Source organism: Mauremys reevesii, linkage group 1 (assembly GCF_016161935.1).
Source record: "Mauremys reevesii isolate NIE-2019 linkage group 1, ASM1616193v1, whole genome shotgun sequence".
In the NCBI taxonomy this organism is placed as follows: Eukaryota; Metazoa; Chordata; order Testudines; family Geoemydidae; genus Mauremys; species Mauremys reevesii.
In genome coordinates this window covers 253,754,704-253,781,535 of record NC_052623.1, presented here as the reverse complement: position 1 = coordinate 253,781,535, position 26,832 = coordinate 253,754,704, and the positions used below count along the sequence as shown (strand labels likewise).

Here is a 26,832-nt window from a genome sequence, read left to right as displayed (position 1 = left end):
CCTCAGGTATAAGGAGAATTACCAGCAATTTTCCCACCATTGGTCTAGCATAAGTGCAGCTCCATTCATTTCTCAGTGATGGAAGCACTAACGTAGACTAGAACTACTAGTGCAGGAAGTGAAACCAGATATTCTAGGGGTAACAGAAACAGGGTGGAATAGTAAACATGACTGGAGTATATAGGTATTGAAGGGTATGTGCTGTTCAGGAAAGACAGAAGTGAAGGTAAAGGTGATGCAGTAACTTTGTATATTAATGATGAGGTAGACTGTAAAGAAAGAAGAAGTGATGGAATGGATAAAAAGGAACTCTATTTGGATCAAAATTACTTTGGGGAAGACGGGTAACAGAGGCTGCACTGGGATAGTGCTTGTGGTCTGCTAAAGGCCCCCAGGATCCAATTTGGATATGGAGAGAGACCTATTTAATATTATAATGAAATAAATACAGCTGGGAATTGTGTGATTATGGGAGATTAATTTCTCAGATATAGATCGGAGGGCAAGTGCTACTTCTGATGGTAGAGCCCAGATAGTCCTGCATGTGATAGCTGACAGATTTCTTCACCACATAGTCACTGAACCTATTTTAGATTTAGCATTGATAAGTAGTGAGGACATAAAAGATGGGATACTAGATGGGAAAGGTTCCAAGTTACTACAGAGAATTCTTCCCAGGTGTCTGGCTGGTGGGTCTTGCCCATGTGCTCAGGGTCTAACTGATTGCCATATTTGGGGTCAGGAAGGAATTTTCCCCCAGATTGCAGAGACCCTGGGGGTTTTTCACTTTCCTCTGCAGCATGTAGCACAGGTCGCTTGCTGGTTTGAACTAGAGTAAATGGTGGATTCTCCGTACCTTGAATAGATTATGGACCTATTACAGGAGAGGGTGGGTGAGGTTCTGTGGCCTGCAGTGTGAAGGAGGTCACATTAGATAATCATGATGGACGCTTCCAGCTTTAAAGTCTATGAGTCTATTTGTTCTTGACAAATCCATTCTGGCCATTACTTATAACCCTATTATCCAGTAGGTGCTTACAAATTGATGGTTTAATAATTTGTTTGAGTATCTTTCCAGGAATCAAAGTTAGGTCTGTAACTCCCCAGGTCCTCTTTGTTCCCCTTTTTAAAGGCAGGTACTGTCTTTGCCCTTCTCCAATCATCTCACTTGTCTTCCAGGAGTTGTCAAAGATAATTACTAATGGTTCCGAGATTGCTTCAGCTGGGTCCTTAAGAACCCTAGGATGAACTTCATCAGGCCCTGTTGACTTGATTATATCTAATGTATCTGAATATTCTTTAACCTCTTCTTTCCCAATTTTGGCAAGAGGCACTCCTTCCCTCTTGTTGTTAATATTAATTGTGTTCAGTGCACCAATAACCTTTTTAGTGAGGACTGGAGCAGGACAGATATTAGCACCTCAGTGACGTTCTGGAACAGCCTTCCTTGGGGAGCAGTGGGGGCAAAAAGCCTAACTGGCTTCAAGACTGAGCTTGATAAGTTTATGGCGGGGATGATATGATGAGACTGCCTACAATGGCACTTAGCGAATCTGTGACTGCTGGTGATGGGACACTAGATGGGGAGGGCTCTGAGTTACTACAGAGAATTTTCTCCCAGGTGTCTGGCTGGTGGGTCTTGCAGGCCAGAGACTAAAGGCCACAGTTTTGCCCTGCGTTATATGGGAAGTTTTTCTTTTCTTCTGGTAGGGTGGCTCACACATGGACTATCTGTGTTGCCCTTGTGCCCAATTGCTTGGTTTAAGTTAGCTTTATATTTGTGTTGGTGCATCTTCATTTATTATTTTAATCACAGTATCATAGGACTGGAAGAAACCTCAAGAGGTCATCTAGTCCAGTCCCCTGCACGCATGGCAGGACTAAGTATTATCTAGACCATTCCTGACAGGTGTTTATCTAACCTGCTCTTAAAAATTGCCAGTGATGGAGATTCCAGAACCTCCCTAGGCAATTTATTCCAGTGCTTAACCACCCTGACAATTAGGAAGTTTTTCTTAACATCCAACCTAAACCTCCCTGCTACAATTTAAGCCCATCAGGGCCGCCCAGAGGATTCCGGGGGCCTGGGGTCTTCAGCAGCGGGGGGCCCTTCCGTTCCGGGACCCGCCGCCGAAGTGCCCCGAAGACCCGTTGACTCATATTTAGCTTGTGGTCCACTATGACCTCCAGATCCCTTTCCGCAGTACTCCTTCCTAGGCAGTCATTTCCCATTTTGTATGTGTGCAACTGATTGTTTCTTCCTAAGTGGAGTACTTTGCATTTGGCCTTATTGAATTTCATCCTGTTTACTTCAAACCATTTCTCCAGTTTATCCAGATCATTTTGAATTATAATCCTATCCTCCAAAGCACTTGCAACCCGTCCCAGCTTGGTATCATCCGCAAACGTTATAAGTGTACTCTCTATGCCATTATCTAAATAATTGATGAAGATATTGATTAGAACCGGACCCAGAACTGATCTCTGCGGGACCCAACTCGTTATGCCCTTCCAGCATGACTGTGAACCGCTGGGTAATTGGTTCAGGCTTGTAGCAGTGATAGAATACACTGCAGGTTTAAATCAAGTCTCTGGAGTACAGTACATCCACAGCTGGGATGGGTCATTCAGTCCTTTGTGTAGAGCTTCCTTGTAGCAAAGTCCCTCCAGAGGTAAGAAGCAGGATTGAAGACAAGATGGAGATGAGGCATCAGCCATTTATAGTCTTTTCCAGGTGTAAGAACACCTCTTTGTTCTTATTGTGGAAAATTATAGCAAAATGGAGTTTGGAGTCACATGGGCAAGTTCCTGCATACTTTCCTGAGTTACAAGGCATATCTGCCTTCTCGCAGTGGGTCAATTGTATAGCTAATGGTCCTTAATGGGCCATCAAGCAGGCTAGGCAGAGCTAACACCAACTGGTCTGGGATGTTTCCCAGAAGCATAGCATAAGTTTGAAATACAGACAGTATAGAGCCAATATTCATAACTTCAACTACAAAATTGATACACACACATATAGACAGTATAATCATAGCCAGCAAACCATAACCTTGTCTTAGACACCTCATTTGACCCCATTTATACAACATTTGGTGCCACTACAGGACTTTGGGTGCAACCATGTTCTATACGGTCCCAGTTCAAATCAATAACGTGGCAGTCCTTATTTCCCATTTTATAGATGGGCACTATATTTGCCCTTTTCCAATCTTGTGGAATCTCTCCAGTCTTCCACTACTTTTCAAAGATAATCGCTAATGGCTCAGGTATCTCTTCAGTCAGCTCCTTGAGTATTCTAGAATGCATTTCATCAGGCTCTGGTGACTTGAAGACATCTAACTTGTCTAAGTAATTTTTAACTTGTTCTTTCCCTAATGTTTTGTATTCATTTCATTGTATGGCAGTTTCATGTCTGTTGATTTGTGTGACATATAAATGTTTCAAATAAATTATATCACACTTTGAGAGTCTAATGGACAAATTCTGTGGTCTTTGCTATTTCCTTCCTCAGGCAAAACTTCCACTAAAAATAAATTCTCATACTACAAAAGCAACTAAATGTCAGCTGAGCTAGATTTACTGCTTAAATGGCAAAACAATTAGTGTTATTTGTAGACAAGCAAAAAAGAACAAATTACTTGAACATACACAAAATGTAACATTATTGAATATTTCCATGAGAAAAATTCACGGTGTTTGTTATAAATTAGGTTAAGCCTAATTTACACCTGGTGGGTCTTACCCCTGCACTTCCTTTAAGATAGTTGCAATAGTTCAGCTCCTTGATGAAATAATAGCAGTCCCTGACCAAAACAAAGGCACATCCAAGGCCACTGAACAATGTAGGCATTGTTAGGCCTAGGAGCCTTGCTAGATAATCTCTGAGTGCGAAGAGAGTGGGTGAGAGACAAACAGAGAGGCACACAGAAACAAAGGAGGAAACTCCAGATGCAGCATGGAAAAAACCCACTGTGTGGCCTGAGAGAAGCATGGAAGGGTGCCTTTGGGTTGGATGCTGGCTAAATGAGGTTGGGGGATTGTGAGCAAGGAAATAACCTTCTGTTGTTTGGTTCCTCTTGTGTTCAGGGAAACAGGACTTTGTACAGTTTTGTAAATAAACAAAAGTGCATTAAAGTAGTACCTGTCTCCATCACCAAGGTATCTTCCCAACAGAAACAATCTACAAGTTCTCGTATTTTTGGTTAGTCAGTTGAGTGAAAGGGGGGTAACATTAGGTTAATTGGGAATGAACAAAGCAAAATTTACCATTTTTATAAATAGGTCTTTATCTCACTTCTGGTTTATGATGAAATAAACACACTACTCAAAGCGCATTTCTGTGGTTCTTGTGGTTCATGTGTGGCAGATTTTTGTTACCAATTTGCTTGAGGCGTCAGGTGATCAGGCTGAGGCCACAGGATCGTTTGGGGAGGAGATGACGAAACACATCAAGTGTTTAAGTTTTAAAGCTTTATTAATAAAATAACAAAATAACAGCGGTGAGTGACGGGAGCTTTCACGTCACGCAGAGGAAGGAAGAAAGTGTTAGTGCCCCAAGCCCTAACCCACTTTTATACTTACACAGACTTTACTGGAGGCTGGCCAAACCTGGGTGTAAGGTATGAAGAAGAGGGAGGAGGGTGGACGGGAGTTTTGTTCTGGGCCCAGGTTGTTCGAGGTCCGCTGCTGATCTCCGAATTGCTTCAGCTTTTAGGAGGGTTTTAAGTTTTTTTTTGGGGGGGGGGGGTTTGAGGGGGAGGTGTTTAGGGACCTTTGCTTTTGATGCTTTTTGTGCCAGTTAAAACCGGCTTTTTGTGGTCTCCTCGACTTTCCCAAAACACACCGGCTAGACTTTGTTGGCTTTTGGAGGTTTTTTTGGGTTTTTTTGTTTTTTTTTTTTGTGTGCTGGCTTTTGTTTGCCTTGTTTGTTATAGGCGGGCTTTGCAGGTTTGTTTAGCTGAATTTTTATTTTATTTTTTTATGGCTAGTTGGTGGATTTGGGGCCTTTGGGCCTTTCTTGGCAGGCAGCCGAGAGTTAGATGTGTGCTGTGGCCTTGAGCTGGCTGGAGTTAGCGTTTTATTTTTGGGCCTAGCAGGAGCATGGTGTTAACCCTTTCGCCCCGCCCCCCTGGCCTTTTGCGACCTGCAAAGGATTTTTTCATTTTACACTTAAACTTTTGACGCTTCCCAAAATGTTTTGTGATGTTTGCAATAGCATTAACCATATACAATGCTGATTTGCTTTTTCCAGGGGATCCCTTGAGGGAGAGGGAGCATTGGAGTGTGACAGTCCCCCCCCCCCCCTCCTTGACCCCGAATCAACATTTTGTTGAGAGGGGTCACCACTTAGATGGCAAGGGTTACTGTTGGTTTTTTACATAAATAGCAATATAGCATGCACAAAATTATTATTATTATTATTATTTGCTTCCGCAGTTCGGGCGTGAGTCTGGTGTTGTTTTTTTGTTGTTGTTGTATTTTTGGCAAAAATGGTAGAGCCGGTGCGGCAGGGGGTGCGTGCTCAAAAATTTTTTACTGATAGGGGTGCACGATCAAAAAAGTTTGGAAACCACTGCACTAGCCAATAATGACTTTTGGCTTTATTAGTAACATAGCATAACACATTTCCTGTTGACATAGATGCCCCCTCCGGATGGCTGTTGCAAAGGCAGCTTTTTATAGGTTAAATGTGTGTTGCAACATCGTGAAGGAGGAGGCATTTGTCTGGAATACGGAAAGTTGCTCTCGGGTGTGCGCCAATGGGTGTTATTTACGAAAAATTAAACACAACATAGTTAGAAACATTAACAGTCTGTTGCATAATGGCAGGCCAATGCACTGAAAAATTTTGTGTTTTGTGATTTTAACAGCAAGTTGAGAAGCATGCTGGGGTTGGTGGTTCTCCAAACACATGCTGAGGTATTGGTAAACAGATGTGTTGCAGTGGGGGTATATTCCAATGCCTCCCCTTCCCAACAGATGTGCTGACCCACCTCATAATAGCGGCCTGGCACTGCCTTGTTTTTATACACCATTTGAGGGGGTTTTATAGGCCAGAGTTGCCAGGTGTTGCCCTCTGCAATCTATAGGTGCTGATAGTCTGGGGACTAACACTGTAACCATATTTTAATGCCAGCTGTCAGAGTGGAGCATTGACTTGGATGGCATGTTAAACTTTTTTGTGACATTGAATACCTTCCCATGTACCTTCCCATTGGTAGTCCATCTGAGCCGTCTTTCCCAAATTTTTCCCTCCCAGTGGAACCGTAAGCGTTGGCAGAATGGATGGAGGTCTTCCTCTTTCAGCGGTAGGGGCCACTGTTCCCAGGGGGATACAAACTTTTTTTTGGGGGGGGGTGTTAGGTGGCGATGGGACATATGTGGTTTCACGGGGTGTTGCCTGGGGAGGTGCAGGGCCCACCTGGGTTGATTTCGTTTGGGATTTAGTTGGGGAGGGACACACAAGGCTGTGGGGCTGGGGCATTGGGGTTTGACACGTGTTGTCATCAAAACATTCTGATTTTAAAAAGTCAAATGCAGCCGATATGGTTTTGCGGGCTTTTTCCTCTGTATTGTATGAATAGGTTAATTACATTGATTGAATGTATTACATTTTGCAAACTTCAAATTCTCATTAAGGGTCTGAAGATTTACATTACGCTGTCTTTCTAGTAAACGTCTGCCTGTCTGGATGTAAAGAACTACATGGGCATGTATGTCTGCATTGGAGACATTTTCTAACCAGTTCTAAAACTGATTAAAATTACAATGTACTCCTGGTTTGGGCAGCTGACGGCAGCCTGATCCATTTAAAAAGATTGTTGTGTGCAGTGTTGTAGCCGTGTTGGTTCCATGATATTAGAGAGACAAAGTGGATCTTTTATTGGACCAACTTCTGTTGGTGAAAGAGACAAACTTTCAAACCTAGAAGAGTTTTGTGTAGCTTGAAAACTTCTTTCTCTCACCAACAGAAGTTGGTCCAATAAAAGATATCACTTCACCCACCTTGTCCCCCCATTTTAAAAGACCCAGTTTCAAAACCATAGTGAGCCAAGTTCACTTTTGGTGTAAATGTCAGTGAAGTCGTGCCTACTTACACTAGCCGTGAATTTGGCTCTATATTTTTAAAAAGTGTGTATTTCATTTGAATTTTATGTTTAGTTCAAGGCTGGCAGAAATAAAATTTTAAGCCGAGAGAAGACTGCCAAAAGTTGCCTACGCTGCCCCTTTTCAGAAAATCTCCCTGTGGCCCAACTCAGTCATTTTAGAAACAGGCATGTCATTTTTCAACACCTTGGATTAAAAATGCCCATGCTGTATCTAGACTAGCGCTCCCGTTGTTGCTACCTCTGGTAGAACTGCACCGGTGGCAATGCAATAGTTGACAATTTCTCAACAGAAAGCTAGTGTAGATACAGCCCAAGTGTGGCAGTGTCAACTGGATCATACAGCAAGAACGTGCTACAACAGGATGCCTTTATCGTCTAGATTTTAAACCACTAAGTAGAGTAAAAATATGTATTTGCATAACTCTCCTGTGTCAGTTCAGAGGAAAACTAAATGATTTAGTCTAAAGCACAGGGCATGTAAAAAGTGTGTAAGTTTAATGACTGAAAATACATTCCCTGCTTCTCTGGGATCGGTTGCATTACCGCACTGGATGCGTCATTGCACCCTTTCTGGTGTTCTTCCAAAATTACTGCTTTTTAAAAAGATATGTACGTGCCATTCTTTAATCCAATATGCCAATAATGGATTATTTTTTTTCTAGGTGACTGATAATGGTGTCATAGCACTAGTTAGTGGGATGTGTTCAAAGAATTTAAAGGTAACTCATCTAACCTGTTCTAAGTACAAAGCAATGTTAAAAGCAAATGCATTTGTACATTTTTTAAATTCCAGAGGAAAAATCTTATTTATATTATCAAGTTATGCATTTACATTTGCATGGACAATTACCATGACTGTGGGTGGGGCCGTCCTTAGGATTTATGGAGCCCACACAGTATTATTAAACGGGTGCCCCTATGCCTGACTTGCTCTTAGTAATGCAAACATAAGCTTACAGTATTGGAAAACTTGCCACATGCACCTTATTAAACACAGTTTAATTGTGCCACCTTCACCCTTAGCCCCTACACTTCCCTCCCACCTGCACCCCCAAACCCAGCCCTGCACTGCCAGCGTCCCCCTCCACACCATCACCCTGCCCAGTACTCGACGCCCCCTTATGCCCAGCAACCCCCATGCCCAGTGGCCCCTCACCCAGAGATCTCCACCACAGGTCCCTATGCCCAGTGATCGCCCCCACACAGACTCCCCCCCACTGTCCAGCGCCCCTCTGACAGCTCCCCCATCCCAACTGCCCAGCACCTCATGTTCCTGAGGGAATTTGGCACCAAAAAAATAAATTCTGTGCACAATATTTTAAAATTCTTTAAACTTTGTCAATAAATAAATGTGGAGGCTCCAGCATGGCAGTGGCAAGCATTGGCCACTGGCTGGATGGTGGTGGGAGATCACTCTGCAGCCTTCCCCCGCCTCCTAGGATCAGGGCCGGTGCAACCACTAGGCGCCAAGTGTTTGGGGGCGCCAAAAAGTGCGCTCAGGGGAGGCGGTGGAGTGGAGGTGAGCTGGGGCAGGGGGGCGCGGGGAGGGCCACCCACAGCAAGTAACGGGGGTGTATGTGCAGGGGAACCACTCCCCGCCCCAGCTCACCTCCACTCCGCCTTCTCCCCTGAGCACGCCGCCCCTGCTCTAATTCTCCTCCCCTCCCAGGCTTGCCAACAGCTGATTGGCGCCGCAAGCCTGGGAGGTGGGAGAAGTGGAGCGGTGCCAGCGTGCTCAGGGGAGAAGGCGGAGCAGAGGTGAGCTGGGGTGGGGAGCTGCTGCAGAGGGGCTGCCCAGGCAGAGGGGGGGCAGGGAGCTGCTGGGGGTGGGTGCCGCAGGGCTGGGAGCTGCGGAAGGGGGGGCGAGGAGTTGCCACAGAGGGGGTCCCTGGTTCTTCCCCATGGCCCCCGCTCTCACTCCCTTGAAGACTGCAGCCAGGCCCGACCCTGCACTCACCGCATGGTAAGTGGAGCAACCTGGCCCCAGCCTGGTCCGCTCCCCTGGCTCCCAGCCGCGCCGCCAGCGAGTGCTGGGGGGTGGTTCCCCCTTCCCTCCAAGCCTGGGAGCCAGGGGGCAGGGGCGGCTCTACAAAGTAGGCTGCCCCAAGCAGCGCGGAGCGCTGCGCCGCCCTTCCCCAGTCCCGCGGCGGGTCCCCTCTTCCCGCGGCTCCGGCATCCTGGGGAGGGCGGCATTTGGCTCCGGTGGAGCTCCCGCCGGCATGCCAGCGGCAGGTCCAGATTCATGCCTGCGGGAGCTCAACCGGAGCCGCGGGAAGACGGGACCCGCCGCAGGCATGACTGCGGCAGGTCCGCTCGTCCCGGGCTCCGGTGGACCTGCCGCAGGCATGCCGGCGGGAGCTCCACCGGGGCCAAATGCCGCCCTCCCCAGGAAGCCGCCCCAAGCGGGCGCTTGGCCCGCTGGTGCCTAGAGCCGCCCCTGCCAGGGGGGCAGAGCAGGCTGAGGCCCCAGACCTCCGCAGAAGGGAGCGGTGGGAGGGACGACTGGCCCCAGGCCTCCATGGGGAACGGGAAGGGGGGCTGGCTACTTCCTGTGGGAAATGGAGTGACCCGGCCCCAGCCTGCTCCACTCCCATGGCTCCCAGGCTTAGGGGGAGGGGGGAACCGCGCCCCCCCCCCACTCGCCGGCGGCATGGCTGGGAGCCAGGGGAGCGGACCAGGCTGGGGCCGGGTCACTCCACTTCCTGCAGGAAGTGGCCATCCCCCCATGGAGGCCTGGGACCAGCCCCCCCTCCCATGGAGGCCTGGAGCAGAGCCCCACACAGCCTCCCCGTGTAGGTCTGGGCTCCCCCTTTTCCCCCATGGAGGCCTGGGGCCCCACACAGCCCCTCCCTGTGGGGGGGCTGCAAAGGGCACCAAAATAGCAAGGGACAGCCCTGGCTCCCCAGGACAGAGGGGGGGGTATAAGGTGGAAGTTTCGACTAGGGTGCAGAATGGCACCGGCCTTGCCTAGGATAGGGACTTGGTGGTGAGGTATCTCTGTGTGCATGTCAAAAGGCCACAGGGAAGCATTTTACGTGATGGCTGGGATGTCAGCCATGACCCAGAATCCATTTGATTGACAAAAAAGAAATAGCTGATACCAATGGCTGAGTCCAGCCCTCATCCAGGCCCTTGCCTGCCACTGCTCTGGACCATCAATTCCCAAATGGCTTTTCATTCTCCCTAAAATAGAGCATTTCTCTCTAAACCTGAAAAGTAAAGAGGTGCTTGGGATGTGCAGTTTAATAAGAAAAGGAATTATATTCAGGACCCAGCCTTTTTTTCTGCCCTGATTTACACACCTGGTTGCCACACACGGCTCAGTGGGATTGTACTGGGTATAACTCAGCACGCAGTTTCAACAATGCTTCAACAGTGGGGCTGGAGCCATAAGCAGCCATGTCTCATTTGAACAGTGGCTCTTGTTTTGGATTATTGAAGGCCGTTTTTAAAGGTCTTTGCCCCGGGTGAGGAAGAAGGTGCTGCATTCGTGAAGGGACCTTTAAAATCCCACTCAACTCTGCACTGTTGAGAACTCTCCCTCGTTCAAAATGCTACCAGTTTAAGAGACAGCCCTGGAGATACTGGGATCCACAAGAAAAAAAATCATGTCCCTTTTCTCTAAATAAAAGTTTTCAGCTATTCTGGCCTTGTCAAGTGCGAGTCCATCTTCCTGCCCAGCTAAGAGGTTGCTCCCTCCCTTGCATTCTGCAACCCTGATTGCTGCTTTTCTGCTCCAGCTACGTCCCCCTCTTCCCATTGTTTTAGTATCAGTTTCCTCCTGTTGACACTGGAATATCGTGCATGGGCAGAAAAAGCAAACGCCACCTTTTATTTTCCTTTAACTTTCCATCTTCCCCAGCCTGGTTGTGTGTGTGCCTCTCTCCCTCCTCCCAGCCCGCTTCTGTTGCTGATCCTTGCTGGGGAAGGGAGGAGAGGTGACGGTCCAAAGGGGATGCTGCATCTGGGCTTAAACTTCTGAGAAGAGGGAGGTGGAATGAAAAGGAGACTAGGAGAGAGATTGCAGGGAGTTGCCGATGGGGCAGGGCATGTGGGCAGAAGAGGGGAGAAGGGCAGGTACAGTGTGGGGCTGCTCGGAACCTCTCCCCCGGGGCCACCAGCCTGCTCCCCAGGAGGCCCTAGTGCGTTCGCTGCTCGCTCACTGAGCCAGACAGACACCTCCCCGCTCTTTTCCCTTCCTAGCCTGGCTCCCCCCAGCCTGATTCCTCCTCTGCCCCCCCACTCCCCGAAGTCCCGTACCCAGCTCTACCCCTCCCCCCATCGAGCTCTGCTCCCCGCCTCTCTTCCCAGCCTCCACGTATCTCCCCCCCCCCGCCCCCCCGACACTCTGTTTCCAGCCTGCCCCTTGTCTGGACCAGCTCCCCTAGCCATCCCCAGCCCAGTTCCTCCTCTGCCCGCACCCCCCTGCTCCCCAAAGTCCCATGCCCGGCTCACCCCGCCCGCCCGAGCTTGGCTCCCCGATCTCTTCCCGGCCTCCAGGTATTCCCCCGCCTGGCTCCTCCTGCTCACTCACATGCAAACTTTCATTCCTGGCCCCATGATGCCCTGCCCAAGCCAGAGCCCTCAGGCGGCCGCTGAGGAGTCAGTGGGCGGAGGGGAGGGGCCAAGGGGTTGGGTCGGCCCAGCATGGGGGAGGGGGAGGAGAGGATTCTGCACTGCAGCCAGCGAGGGTGTTGCCCAAAATTTTTGGGTGCCATATGCAGCCGCGTATGCTGCGTATGCCTAAGGACGTCCCTGACTGTGGGCATGAATCAAGTATTAGGCAGCCTTCAAGTCACCAGCTTTTGTCAGAGGCATAGTGTGACTGCTACATTTGTGGGAGGCAATGCACACGCGTGGCTCACTGACTGTCTCCCCCCGCCTGGAGTGATACCTGGGTTGCCAGTGCTGGGGGCGGACAGGACGGCTTAACAGGGGAGCCCCAGTGGCTGCTGCAGTGATGTCACTGCTCTGTTGTTGCTGCGGCCGCCTCCCTGCTGGGGCTGTTGCCACTGCCGACGGGACGCCACATGCCGTGCTCCTGCTTCCCTCCACCCATTCCCATATCCCCTTCTCTTCCCCATCCCCTCCCACTTCCTCTCTCCACTATCCCGTGTCCCATCCTCCTCCCACATCCCCGCCGTTCCCCACTGTCTCTTCCTCCACTTTCTCGGAGGGGTTCTCCCATCGCTGTAGTTAATCCACCTCCCTGAGAGGCAATAGCTAGGTCGACGGAAGAATTCTTCCATTGACCTAGCACTGTCAGCACTGGGGGTTAGATTGGCATAGCTACATCTCTCAGGATTGTGGCTTTTTCACACCCTTGAGAGATGGTTATGCCAATGTTAGTTTTCAGAGTAGAGCAGCCCAAAGTGGAATAAAAAAAGCAAGTCATATAGAAAAAATTGTTCATAAAGACTAAGGCCCTTTCTACAGTGGTCTTTTTTACATCAGTGTAGCTGCAGTAAGGTAGCTGCGCCAGTGCAAATTGCAATCTGCGGCAACACAAGGGTCAGCAGAGCAGGAAGAGTTGAATTCCTAGGAGTGCATTCAAAACTTAAAAATCAGTCTCTTCTTTTTAATTAACAACTCTAAGAGGCTGTGTCACAGGGTGGCTGGCCCTTTAAGGGGAGCTGGGCCCAGCCTCACCTGTGACCATTCAAGGGAAAGACCTCTCAGCCCCTGCAGCCTGCTTTGGTTAGCAGAATAGCTTTGTTCAGGTGTTACCGTGTGAGTCTTATGTTTGAAGACTAAAACTGTGTCCTGAAAGAAGGGCCCAAACAGACTTTGGAGGTAGAGTTAGTCTTTTCTGATGTTGCATATTTGAATTTTAATAATGATAATAGGAGATGCCAAATAATTATCTTAATTGGAATATATTTAATCAGAGATTATAGAATAGAGAGTTATACAGCAGGACTCAGAGATGAATGTATATGTCATGTTGTCTGGAGTGGCTCGCAACTGTGAGTGCCTACCTCAGGGCAGACTGTCAAAAGCAGGGCAGACACCCCAGTCTGGTGGTATGTTTTATAATTAGATTTCACCAACCCAGTGAAATCTCAAAGTACTACAGTAGTCTTATATACGATGTTGCCAGCCAGGCAAGTTGGACTATGTGATAAATGATTACTTACACCAAAAATCACAAATATTCCAGGTTACCCGCAGTCCCACGAGTCCCGAGTTGCATCCTAGATCTCACACCAAAGACAACACTGGTAGCCAGTTCTAAAGGTTTATTAGCTAAGAAAAAGAAAATAGAGCTATTGAAAGGTTAAAGCAGGTAAAATATATGTACAGATGAGTCACCGTCTATAATTTCAAATGGTAGCTGAGATGTAATAATCTGCCAGTTTCCCACAAGTCTTTTAGGGCTACTGAGAATAATTCTGGGGATCTGTCTTCTTGTTCAGTTATTCTGCCCTGTTTGAATCCAAACAGTCCAGAGATGAAGGATTTTCCTTTATATCCAGATTTCTATTCGTTCTCCTAGAACAATCTGACTTGACAGCTATCCCGTGCGTGGGGTGATTTTTTCTTAGATAGCAGTGAGAGAGGAATGCTTTTAGAGTCTTTGAACTCTGAATGCCCTCACAATAACCAATTGCTTTGAAGTGCGAAGATGCATTACCTTTCTGATAAGAGTACTTTATTTGCATTATACAAGGCTTTTTCCATGTTTGGGGGGTTATTTAGATATTGGGGGTCATATACAATGCAAAAAGTTAAGATACAGGTACATGAAAACAGTACATGCAAAATCTCATTAATTTTATGATGTTTAAACACCAAATATATACACTGACATTTAACAGCCTCCTTTGATTATCTGCTAATACATAAGTGAACTGGCCTAACTTCCTGTTGTGAGTTTGTCTGTTTTCAGCTGGGCCAATAGTTCTGATCAAAGCTGGCATCAGTGGCATATTATACTTTACCAAACCGATCTGACAACTGAAGAAGTGAGTGCAGCACAATTCACTCCAAACTCAACTGCCTCAAAACTCTTTTCCTATGTAGGGTTTGAACAAAGAAATTATTTTCTCATGATTGATTTAACTGAGTTCTATCTTAGGTGTCTCTAGTTACTTAATTGTAAAAGACATCTGTAACTAATACATTATTACCAAAACTATCCATAAAAACAAATGACTCTTATTGACTTAGAAATCAATCAATGGTTCATTATCCCATCAATTAGAGAACATGTGGCTGATAGGAGACCCTTGTCGATCACCAGCATCTGTCAATCACAGCACACATCTTTGGTAATAGGTAAGGCTGTGAGTCTGTCATGGAGGTCACAGAAGTCACGGATTCTGCAGTGACAGTGTGGCTGACCGCAGGGCTGTCTGAGCAGCTGGGGCAGCCCTGGGGCCAGCTGCACAGGCCGCTGTTCAAGTGGCCCCAGGCAGCTTGCCCCGGAAGATGCCAGAGTAGCCGCAGCACCCCGGGCTGCCCCCTCATCCCCCAGAACATCCATGATTTAGTCAGGGGTGTTTATAGTACAAGTCACGTACAGGTCACAGGCTGTGAATTTTTGTTTCTTGCCGTGACCTGTCCATGACTTTTACTAAAAATACCCATGACTAAAACATAGCCTTAGTAATAGGCACCCTTTGTTAATCACCAGTGTTTCATCACCAGTGTTTCAGAACACGTGTGATAATCATTTTTTGTCAATTACCAGTATTCCCTCTTTGGACATCTGGATGCAATTCTTCACAGGTCAGTAGATTCAGAAAAATAAGATTATACTAATTCCTTTTTGACTACATACATTTCCTCATTTAATTACTGTGATGTTTTGGGGATCACCCAGACCAGTAAGAGGTTATGTCACTGCCTGCCTGTAACTTTGGGTGTCCTAATGCTGGGCTGCTATGTCACAAAGCCCTAACACCAGTATCCAGCCCACAAGCATACAGGTCTCATGCTGCCTTCCACCAGCCTAGGTACCCCTTGGAGGATGATCCAAACAGCCTGTCCAGTCCCAAGCCTCCCCAAATCCATCCACCCCAAGCTCTCAACTACCAGGCACTCAGACTTTTCCCCTCTGGTTAGTCACCCCCAAAGGCATGAAACCAGCCCCCCAGACACCAACTTGCTTTGGCACATACATTCCGTACACTTTGCACACCAGAGACCTGTTCGAGATAAAAATAAACAGTTTATTTAATAGAAAAAAATCCCAGATTAAAAAATGAAACAGCAAGGGAAGCAAATATAAAAGAGCAGAAAATAAACATAAAAATGCAACTTTAAGCTTTACACTTTTAAATTACATTAATATTTCCTTTTCTAATACAAGTTACCTATGGGCTTTGAACAGCTTTCCAGCGTCCCTCCTAACAGTAGGGAGGATCTAGCGTTTCACAGACCTCTTGCAGCCTAGATGCTGTCCCTCAATTTCTGGATGCTCTTCTGCTCAAACCTCTTCCACTTTTAATGGTTTGCAGGGTTTTTTTCTTCGTGGGGAAAACTCCCTCCTTCTTAGGCCTGGTCTACACTCAGAATTTACATCCGATATCGTGGAAAATCCAGCGGTAGGTCAACAGAAGGTGGATTACTATGCCCACGGGAGGTGGATTAACTATGCTAATGGGAGAAGCCCTCCCGTCAGTGCAGGTAGTGTCTACATTGAAATGCTACAGCACTGCAGCTACACTGCACTGCTGTAGCATATTAAGGCCTTGGCTACACTGGCGCTTTACAGCGCTGCAACTTTCTCGCTTGGGGGTGTGAAGAAACACCCCCCTGAGCGCAGCAAGTTACAGTGCTGTAAAGCGCCAGTGTAAACAGTGCCCCAGCGCTGGGAGCGCGGCTCCTAGCGCTGTAAGCTAATCCCCTTGGGGAGGTGGAGTACGCCGCGACCACACTCACACTTCAAAGCGCTGCCGCGGGAGTGCTCCCGCAGCAGCGCTGTACACTTGCAAGTGTAGCCATACCCTATGTGTAAACATACCCTTAGTTTTCCAAGACTGGGGTTTTCTTTTCAGTTTCAAGTTGTTTCAGTGTTTTCCCATTAACTTGAATATCTCCTCATTTGTCTTCTCCTGGGTTGTACAATGTTTGGTGCTTGGAGCTAGTCTCATCTAGCAGGGGAGAAAGCCCCTCCCTGCCTGACTTCCCTCACAGTGAGGAGGCACTGAATGTTGCAGCACAAATTATGAGCTCAGTTTTTATATGTACCAAACTACATAGCCACAGTCTGTATACATACCTCATAATGATCATCAAGTTCAAAACATTACAAGCTTTCATAAAAGACTTTGCTCAATACATTTCTATAGCACAATAATATAGGATGTGATCAGTTGGTTCAGGTGCTCATTTTTGGAGTTTAAACCTTCTGTTCCCCTTTTGGGGTGTCTGGATCCTGACTGTCACAGTTATCCACTAAGGTTCAACCTAAGTACCAAGATTTCTTAGGTACTTAGGGACCTCAGGAGATCATCTAGTCCAACCCCCTGCTCAAAGCAGGACAAATCCCCAGACAGGTTTTTGAGTTTTTTTTTAAACTCCATTTCCCTAAATGGCCCCCTCAGGGATTGAACTCACAATACTGGGTTTAAGCAGGCCAGTGCTCCAACCACTGAGCTATCCCTCCCCCCATCTTTGTGAATATATGTTTGCTCAGAAATCTTTGGGCATAAAAAAGGACTTCATTTTCATAGTTGGTTTACAGAGCTGGATATTTAACCTAAAAATCACCATCTGTGCAGATCTATGACATAAGAATGGACAACATAAAAGTTGTGCTTTAGAAGTTATGGATGTGGTTACCAGGTTTTTTTTTTCATAATAGGAGATCCACATGGAACGCTGTGTGACTCTGACAGATGTAGCTGTGGAAGCTGTCCTTACCTGCTGTCCGGAGATCTATATTCTGCTGTTTCATGGATGCCCACTGATAACAGGTTAGTCAAATCAAGCAGATTGCCAGCAAAGTATTCACTCCAAAGTCAGCCCAAAATATGGTGCAGGGAGTGTGCCTTTTTTCTGTCTTGAAAGCACTTACCAAGTTGTGGATGCTCCTGAAAACAAATAACAAATGATTATTAATGACAGTGATGTAAATAGACAAGGGTTTTTCCAAAACAGCAAGGCAAGGTTCCTGCCTCCAAGAGTTGGCAGCTGAACAGAGACAAAACCAAGAAACAACAGGTCAGGCACATATTGGTGTAGATGCAGCATTGGTGGAGAGGTTGCAAAAGTAGTAGGTTTTAAAGTGCTGTTCTGCTCTGAAAATTTACTGGGTAAAATTGATACCTTATTTAAAAGGATTTTGTTTTTAATGGGTTTTTCTTTGATTTGTCTGAGCTTTGTTTCCAATCCTTGTATGCAGCTGAAACTATATTGGTGTCAATAGTGGTGACTTTTTTTGATCCCCAAGCAGGCCAGGGAATAGGACCTCAGGTTTTCTGATTCCCAATCTAGTCCACTGTCCACCTGACTATGCCACCTCCCATTTGTTCTTAGTTTTCATAAGTGACCTATCTGGTGTGTCCATGTACCACCCACCTCACACAGTGGTTGACTCTGTAGAAACTAGTAAATAAATACATTGCGCGGAACCGGATTCTAATTTCTCACAGATCCAAATCAGGAGGAACTCCACTGAAGTCAGTGGAGTTATGCTAGTGTGAGAGGAGATTCAGGCTGCTCAAGAGTACTGTTATAGCTGCCATGGGAAGCCATAACTTTATCTTTCCTGAGTCTTTTGTGATTATTAAAATGCCAGTTTTTAACTGTGCATTAATATAGTGGCTTTGCAGTTGGTAAAACTAATATCAAGAGTAAATACTTAGCAAGCTATGAATAAACTCAGTTGGTATTGATGATGCAAGGGGTGCACTGAGGGGTGGGTAGCCCCTCCCCTTGTCCCCTGACTGGAGCTGGAAATTTGTCCCAGCCACACTTCTGTCATGACCAAGGAGGGGTGGCTAGACCAAATCTGAGTATCACTGTGGCTCCATGTTCCTACTTTTCATCCTCCACATCCCACCCACCACCACCTTTGCCATCCTTCCAGCACCCATGGGCACTGCGAACCCCCAGTCCCCTGAAGGGTAGGCAGATTGGATCAGGACTTTGGGCACTTGGGGAAGTGGAGATGCACGAGGAAGGGATCTGGGGATCTCAGACCTTTGGCCCCTGCTGGAGATGGTGTTCTTCAGCCTGACCATCTCTCTGAGTAAGAGCTCAGTGCTGGGTGTGGGGCAGGGAGAGCTCAGTCTCATGTGGGAGCAGCAGGAGGGCAGTGTGTGGAGCTGGGTGCAGGGCTGGGGAGGGAGAGCTCTGGGCATCTTCCTTAGGAAAAGTATGGTTGCGCTCCTGGATGCAAGAGTAATTGGTCATTCCAGCAGTGAGAAGTGAATTGAGTCAATGAAAAGATGGAAAAAGCAGTTTTCTTTGGGGATCTGACTCAAAGTATCTTAGTCCTCATTCAGGAAGGTGCTTAAACAGATGCTTTAATATTAAACATTGGCTTAAGTGTTCTCTTTTATCAAGGCCTTAGTTAGGATTTACCCTGGAGGTGGTTCAGCTGGATTTAATTTGGAATTGTTTTGTTGGTCCTTTCATTTTCTTTTTGAGTTTCTACCTTAAACATTAGGTGGTGCTCTTTTCTTAGTGCCTGGAACAATGAAGCCCTGACCTGCCAGCACAATATAAATGTTAAATAGGGATACAATGTTGGCCTTAGCCCAGGAATTACTTAAACTTTAAACATACAAAAAAGCAGATTGCCCGCAAAAATCTGTTTGATCTTTTTTTATTAGTGCACCAGAAAAGCCCTTAAGAAGGTGCTAAGGTTATTATCTTCACTTGTCATTCTGACCCTGTCATTCCGTTTGATCTTTTTTTATTAGTGCACCAGAAAAGCCCTTAAGAAGGTGCTAAGGTTATTATCTTCACTTGTCATTCTGACCCTGTCATTCCCATCCCCACCCTCTTCAATCTTCCACTGGTTCCCCTTTTTCCTCTGCATCAAGCTCAAGCTTCCATAACCATCTTCACACCTTCAGCCGTGCTGCCCTATGTATGTGGAATGCTATTCTTGAATTGATCTGTAGGCCACTATCCTCTTCTCTTTCAAACCACCTCAAGACCCACAGCTTTTCAGATGCCTACCAAAAAAAAAAAAAAGACCAACTAGTACTGAATCGGTTGAGGGATTGTTGAGTGTATTTATTAAATAATAAAAGAAAAAAAACCCTACCTTGCCAACATCTGTCCTTGTAATCTAGTGTCTGGTTGCTTGATGGTGCTTTATTATTATAGGTACACCTCTACCTCGATATAACGCTGTCCTCAGGAGCCAAAAAATCTTACCGCCTTATAGGTGAAACCACTTTATATCGAACTTGCTTTGATCCGCCAGAGTGCGCAGCCCCGCAGGGCCGGCTCCAGGCACCAGCCCAGCAAGCAGCTGCTTAGGGCGGCCAAGGGTGAGGGGCGGCACGTCCGGCTCTTCGGCGGTAATTCGGCAGCGGGTCCCTCACTCCCTCTCGGAGCGAAGGACCTGCCACCGAATTGCCGTCAAAGACTGAAGCGGTGGCGGTAGAGCTGATCGCGATCACGGCTTTTTTATTTTCCTGCTTGGGGTGGCAAAAACCCTGGAGCCGGCCCTGCAGCCCTGCCCCCCCGGAGCACTGCTTTACCGCGTTATATCCGAATTTGTGTTATATCGGGTCACATTATATTGAGGTAGAAGTGTATAAAGAAAAAACAGCACAATTTTGAACTATTACAGCTATAAAAGTATCTGAAATGTGATTTTTTTTTTCCAAATATCCATTCCCAGATTATGAAGCAAACAAAAAAAAATCCATATGTTGTGCTAATGGCAAGTTAAACAAATATGAAGAAATAAATTATTCCTGTATCTTCTTGTTCATTCCCATCCAACAGGAAAAACAGGTTTGGGGGGGGGGAGACAGAAACCCTCCAGCCAGGTTTTTTTTTCTCCCTGTGTCTTTTCAAAGGATCAGGAGACAGGAAAACAAATCCCTGAGGAAATAGACCAGATTTTTCTCAGGGGTATTGTTAGCAGCAGCCTTTCAGCTGGGCTGCTGAGTACAGCAACTCAGAGCAGAGGCAGTTTACAGTTTCAGCCAGGTTGGCTGGAGGCAATTTAGTTTTCCAGCAGGCTTTGTTGGAAGCATATTTTCGTTCTTGTTGCTTGCACAGGCAGCTTGAGGAAAAGGCAAGTTTCAAGCAGTTTTCAGGGTTAGGAGGAGTTTTTTTCTCTGCTGGCTATGCTGAGGAAAAAAACTCTTCCCTAGAGGTGTGTCCTTCCTTTGTGATATCAGGTATCACTCAGGATTCCTAAGGTGGGGGGAAGTGCTCGACAAAGTACATTCCCATCCAACAGGGAAAACAGGTTTGGGGGGGGAGACAGAAACCCTCCAGCCAGATTTTTTTTCCCTGTGTCTTTTCAAATCCTCTGGAGCCAGGGAATACAAATCTCTGAAAGGATTTACTACACTTTTCTGCAGGTACTAAGTAGCACCAGCCGGTCAGCTGGGCTTATTAGGAAGATTGGTTTTTTTGGAAACAAATTTTCAGCTGGGTTTAGCTGAGGCATAAGGTTTCTAACAGGCTGTGTTAGAAAAGGATTTTTTTTTCTTCTTCTTTTCTTTTTTCTCCTTTTTTTTTCTTTCTCTTTCTGTCTGCTTAAAAACAGCTAGGAAAGAGGTGCAAGTTTTTCTAGGAGGCTTGTTATAAAGGACCCCCACTGTGAAGTACTTAGCAAGTGCTAGAAACAGGACAAACCAGTTTTTTTGGTCTTCTCAGTATATCAGCAAACAGCAACTACACATTTGCAAATGAAAAGGTTTTGTTTCTTTTCTATTCAGTCTCGGAATAGAAAGGGTTAGGAATTGGGGAAACTAGTTCACTGACTGCACAGGGGTGTGGCCAGCACCAAAAAGCAACACCAGCAAGCCACACATAAAATTCACTGACTGCAGAGGGGTGTGGCCAACACCAGAAGGCACTGTTCCCCATCCAAACAAATTTCCCACCTACATGGCAGGTGAGGACACTAAGGCCTTCTTCAAAAAGGTTAAAAGGACCTGCCATGGGTACAGCATCCCTGAAGACCAGTACAAGGACTGGTCAGGAAAGTGGACTTTTGCTGTCTATTACAATTATTCCATCCCCATGCTACTGGGGGCAGACTTGGCCAACCATGTGCAGCTGGCCAAGAGGGGGGGAGTGGTCACCCGCGGCCAGGCCAAACAAGCAGGCACTCCCATCCCTGTTCCTGAGCCATCCACCAAGACCCCGTCTGTGTTACCATAGACCCAGACAGAGGTGGTGGAACCGGATCCCATGCCAACAACTACAGCAGCCATAGTACATCCAGTCCCAGGACCGGAACTGGAAAAGCAACCAGCGGCAGAACCAGCGCCAGCACTGACGCCAGCGCTTGCAACTCCACCGCCAGGGGGCGCCAACGGGCCTAAACTGGCAAAAGCAGCAGACAACTCTACCCAAGAGGCTCAGCCAGAGCCTGAAATATCACCTTGTGCACCAGCGAAGAGCGGTCCACAGTCAATGGAAACAACCTCATCACCTACATCGCTCCCAAAGGAACTGGTGTCTCCCGCCTCAAGGGAACAGTTCCAGACAGAGCAGGAAGCCGACTACAGCCTTAATAAAGCTTGGGCGGCGGCACGAAGCAACCCACCGCCTCTCAGCTCTTCTACCCAATTCCAGGTTGTTGTAAAACAAGGACTTTTATATAAGGACATTCTTTCTGGTCAATACCAGGAAGGCCAGCATCCTCAAAGACAGTTGGCAGTTCCAACTAAGTACTGGGACAAGCTCTTAAGCTTGGGCCCTGACATCCCAGTGGGCATTCTGGGGTCAACAAAGCAAAAACAGGTTAAAAACATTCCTTCCACTGGGAGGGGATGGGCAAGGACGATGCCAAGTATGTCCGCTCAAATGCATACAAAGTGTTCTTCAGTGTCAAATATCTTGTTGTTTACATACTTAGTAGTATATGTAATAGTGCATGTGTTTTGTTTATCTGTTTATGTTACAGTGCTAGGAGGAAATCACCACCAGTAGTTCCCACTGTTGGCGATTTGGGGGGCGTGTCATAAACAGATAGTTAAGGGTTAAGGTCTGTTTTCCCTGTAAAGGGTTAACATGTAGTACCTGGTGACCACCTGACCAGAGGACCAATCAGAGATAAGATTTTTTCAAATCTCTGTGGAGGGAAGCCTTTGTCTTAGTAAGAACTGTTTTTAAATCTAACAGAGGACAGTCATGTCTCCAAGTTCTCCTGGAGTAGTTTCTACTAATTAATAGTGAGTATTAATTAGAAAGGCGAATTAGTCTTATGATTTGATTTCTATATTTGCAATTGTGTGTTTGCTAAAGGAAATGCTTTATTCCTGTTTGCTGATATTGCTTTTACTGAGAAAAGGGGGAGAGGGGATTCTCTCCAGAGATTGATAAGGTTATACCCTATGAGTGTCCAGCTTGGGCTCATAGAGATTCTGTATTTTCTTTTTAGTCTTTAATAAATTCTTTTCTTTTCTTTGGACTTGGTTAATTCCTTCCCTTGGGGAAATTCAGGGGAAGGGGAGGGGGAAGTGGGCTGCTTCCCTGTGTGTAGAGATTCAAGGCATTTGAATCCAGGCACCTCTGTCTCCGGAGCAGGGGAGAGAGGGAAGAGGGGGGAGGTTCCTCCTCTGTGAATTGATCTGTGTTCCCAAGGGGGGAACAGGGGTGTCCCGGCCCACGGAATTGACCGGGTGGTGGCAGCCGAAGGGGAGACCTACCCTAAGATTTTAGGGTGGGGGAATACATGCGGGTCCTCACTTTGAAACCGCCCAGTTTCAAGTGAGGGTAGACTCTGACAGCTTGCCATAAGCCCCCGTGTCCCTCCCAGGAACCCAGTGCCCTTATCTCAGGGTTCTGCCTCCTGCAGTACCCCACAGTCTTACTGGGTTTCCCCACCCCCTATCCCCACATCACCTCAGTCGTGGCTACTGCCAGTCTCTGTTTAGCCCCCGCACCCTGGGGCAGACTGCAGTCTATCAGTCGATCATCACAGGGGTTTGGACTGGCTGCCTTTACCCACCCACCCTCTGGCTGCCCCTCTGCAAGCCCCCTACCTAGGAGGACTAGAACTAGACCCTGCAGCCTGGGGAGTTGCTGGCCTAGGGCTTCCCAGCTCCTAAGGCCTTTCCGAAGCCCTGCCTCCCTCTAGGTCCCCTGGGTGAGTTCCCCAGCAGCCAGGCCTGTCTCCCTCTCAAGTCAGAGCGAGACTGCTTCTTATAAGGCCCAGTTGCTTAGTTTGGGGCATGGCCCCGGCTGCAGCCACTTCCCCCAATCAGCCGGGATTTTACTCCCTTGCCCAGCCCCAGGCCTCTGCAGGGCTTTTCCAACCCCTTCCAGGCTGGAGCGGGTGTTCACCCCGCTACACTGTAATCCTACGTGAGGGCACGCCCCGCCCACCCCCCACCCCGAGCCCTCCGGACCTTTTCATCGGGCCCCTGCCCCGTGGACCCGACTGGCCCCCCCGCCCCTTCTCCGCAAGCCGGCTGCACGATCTGCAGCTGTTCCACTTCCAAACCGCGCCAAGGAAACATCTCTACACACTCGTGCTCCACACCCTTCACTTCCTCACCCTCGTGTCCTGCCCCGACACAAAGTGGCGGGACCTCCTGCCACCTCTGGAGGGTGAGGAGCCCCGGTGGGCCAGCCTCTACTCTACCCTGGTCCCGAGGCCTACCGGGGATATCAGTTGGCAGCTCCTCCATGGGGCTGTGAGCACGGGCATGTACTTCGTGTGGTTTACCCGTCCCAGACACCTGCCCATTCTGCGGCGTGAGGGAGACCCTGGCGCACGTTTACTTAGAGTGCGCCAGGCTGCAGCCCCTATACCGGCTCCTCACCAATATCCTGTTACGTTTCTGGCCGCACTTTTCCCCTCACCTCCTTCTCTATGCACTCCCTATCCATGGCCCCACAAAGCCGCGGGACCCCCTGGTCAACCTCCTCCTCGCCCTGGATAAAATGGCTGTCTACGCAACCAGGGAGAGGAGGTTGGCCAATGGAGACTCCTGCGACTGTGGGGCTTGTTTCCGGTCCTTAGTCTGCTCACGTATCTGGGCGGAGTTCCTCTGGGCGGCGTCCACTGGCTCCCTTGACGCCTTCGAGGAGCAGTGGGCGCTGTCCGGGGTTCTTTGCTCGGTGTCCCCGTCAGGCTCCCTTCTTATGACCCTTTGACCGCACTCCTGTCCCTGTTCTTTTATTAGTTGTCCCCCGAAGTCAGTGGGTTTCTGAGGTCCTGTAGATCCTCCCCTTAGGCTGGGGAGGGGGATCCTTTAGCATTGGGTGGGCTTTCGCCCACCCAGTTCCCAGAAACCCAATAGATACACTGTAATTAGAGCAAATCCCCACTGTAGACAAGGCCTTAGTGCTGATTTTGGTGAATAAATAGAAATTTAGGCAACAAAGTTAGAAAATTGTTCCCTCAGTTACATATAAGTGAGTTATTGAACTGAACAGTTTTCCATAACCTGTGTAACTAACACATTACACAGGAACAGAGATCAGTGATTGCACTATAAAATACTTGTGTGTAAAAATGTTGGTGCTTTGTGGGGGGGAATGGAAACTTAGCCTACTGTCTGCAGTTATATGAAGATTTGCTTTAATTCTTCAGATTCTATTTTGGCTCTAGTTGTTTTACTTATGGTAAGTTTTGTCAGGTTGTGCACTTTGGAGAGGAGTACTGCAAAAGAAATTGTGTTGTACTGAAAACTAAATCCTTTAAATTAGATGGGCTGGATAGATATTTTTTAAAAGGTTCCTTAAGTGTATTGACATATTTGTATACTTCCAAGCTGTCAAAAGCAGTTCAGAATCATAGAAATGTAAGGCTGGAAGGGAGGGACCTTGAGAGTTCATCAAGTCCAGCCCCTTGTGCTGTGGCAGGATCAAATAAACCTACACCGTACCTGACAGGTGTTTCTCCAACGTCTTTGTAAAAACCTCCAGTGAAGGGGATTCCACAACTCCTCTTGGAAGCCTATTCCAGAGCTTAACTACCCTTATAGTTAGAAAGTTTTCCCTAATATCAAACCTAAAACTGCCTTGCTGCAGATTAAGCCCATTATATCTTGTCTTGCCTTCAGTGGGCATAGAGAACAATCGATTATCTTCCTCTTTATAGCAGCCCCTAACATATTTGGTGAATGTTATCAGGTTGCCCCTCCGTCTTCTTTTCTCAAGACTAAGCATGGCCAGTTTTTTCATCCATTTGTCATAAACCTGCTATCATTTTTGTTACTCTGCTCTGGACTCTCTCCAATTTGTCCACATCTTTCATCAAGTGTGGTGCCCAGAACTGGACACAGTGCTCCAGCTGAGGTCTCACCAGTGCTGAGTAGAGCAGGCCAATTACCTAGCGTGTCTTCCCTATAACACTCCTGTTGATACACCCCAGAATTATACCAGCCTTTTTGGCAGCTGCATCAGATTGTTGACTCTCATTCAATTTGTGATCCACTATAATCCCAGAAGTTAAAATCCCCCATTACCACCAGGTCTTGAGTTATGGATATTTCTGTTGTTTGTTCTATTGACAACCCTACCGTGACATCTATTTTTACCTCTTTTATCTTTAACCAGAGACTCTCAGATGGCCTTCTGGACCTCAGCACAAGTGTATATGTTCTTGATGTACAATGCTACACCTGCTCCCTTTTTACTCTGCCTGTCCTTCTTGAACACGCTCTACCCGTTTATACAGTAACTCCTCACTTAAGGTCCTCCCGGTTAATGTTGTTTTGTTGTTATGTTGCTGATCAATTAGGGAACATGCTCGTTTAAAGTTGTGCAGTGCTCCCTACTAACGTCCTTTGGCAGCCGCCTGCATTGCAATTGCAGCTATCCCTTCCCCAACTGCCATGTGCTGCTCCTGCCCTCTGCCTTGGAGCTGCTTCCCGAGCCTCTTGCTTGCTGTGCAGGGAGGGAAGGGGGGGGGCTGTCAGGGTGTCCCCCTTCCACCCTGTTCCTGCATCCCGCTTACCTCTTCTCCATATAGAGCAGGGAGGGGACACCAATGGAGAGAGACAGAGAGCTTGGGGCAGCAGCTGCTGTCTCAACTTCCTGATCCACTTAAAAAGACAATGCACTTAAGAGTGGGTCAGTCTCTCTCTCTCTCCGACACACAAGGTGTGTGTCTGTCTCTGTCTTCTGTGCTGTCTCCCCTCCCTCCTGTTCATGCTACCTTGTGTGAGAGGCTACATTAACAACGTTAACCCTTGAGGGCTCAGCCAAGTGCTAGTTCATCATTTAGCAGCAAGGCATTCCCTGGGAAATATTCCTCCCTCTTCCACCCTCTAACTTCACCACCTCAACCAAGCTTCACAATCATCATAGCTGTGAACAGTATTAAATTGTTTGTTTAAAATGCATACTGTGTGTATATCTATATAATATATAGTTTTTTGTCTGATGAATTGCTTGTATTTTTGTATTGAATTATTCTGTTTGTCTGTAATGCAAGGAACTTACAAGCCTGTATCCTGCATGATTAGCTTAAGGAAGTTAACATAAGTATGGTTAAGGAGGCTTATGAACCTTTGCCCTTGGGGAGGGATAGCTCAGTGGTTTGAGCATTGGCCTGCTAAACCCAGGGTTGTGAGCTCAATCCTTGAGGGGGCCATTTAGGAAACTGGGG

General features: G+C 47.3%; 1 protein-coding gene across 2 annotated transcripts in view; it reads left to right on the top strand.

Annotated features, from left to right (window-relative positions):
- Nucleotides 1-17,047, top strand: part of AMN1 (antagonist of mitotic exit network 1 homolog) — a 70,906-nt gene extending 53,859 nt beyond the window's left edge. For both annotated transcript variants that reach the window (XM_039520917.1, XM_039520918.1), the window contains exons 5-6: nucleotides 7,775-7,831; nucleotides 16,924-17,047. In XM_039520917.1, coding sequence (XP_039376851.1) covers nucleotides 7,775-7,831; nucleotides 16,924-17,040 — 174 coding nt within the window. In that variant the 3' untranslated portion in view covers nucleotides 17,041-17,047. The remainder of the gene's footprint in view (nucleotides 1-7,774; nucleotides 7,832-16,923) is intronic.
- Nucleotides 17,048-26,832: the final 9,785 nt, after the last annotated feature.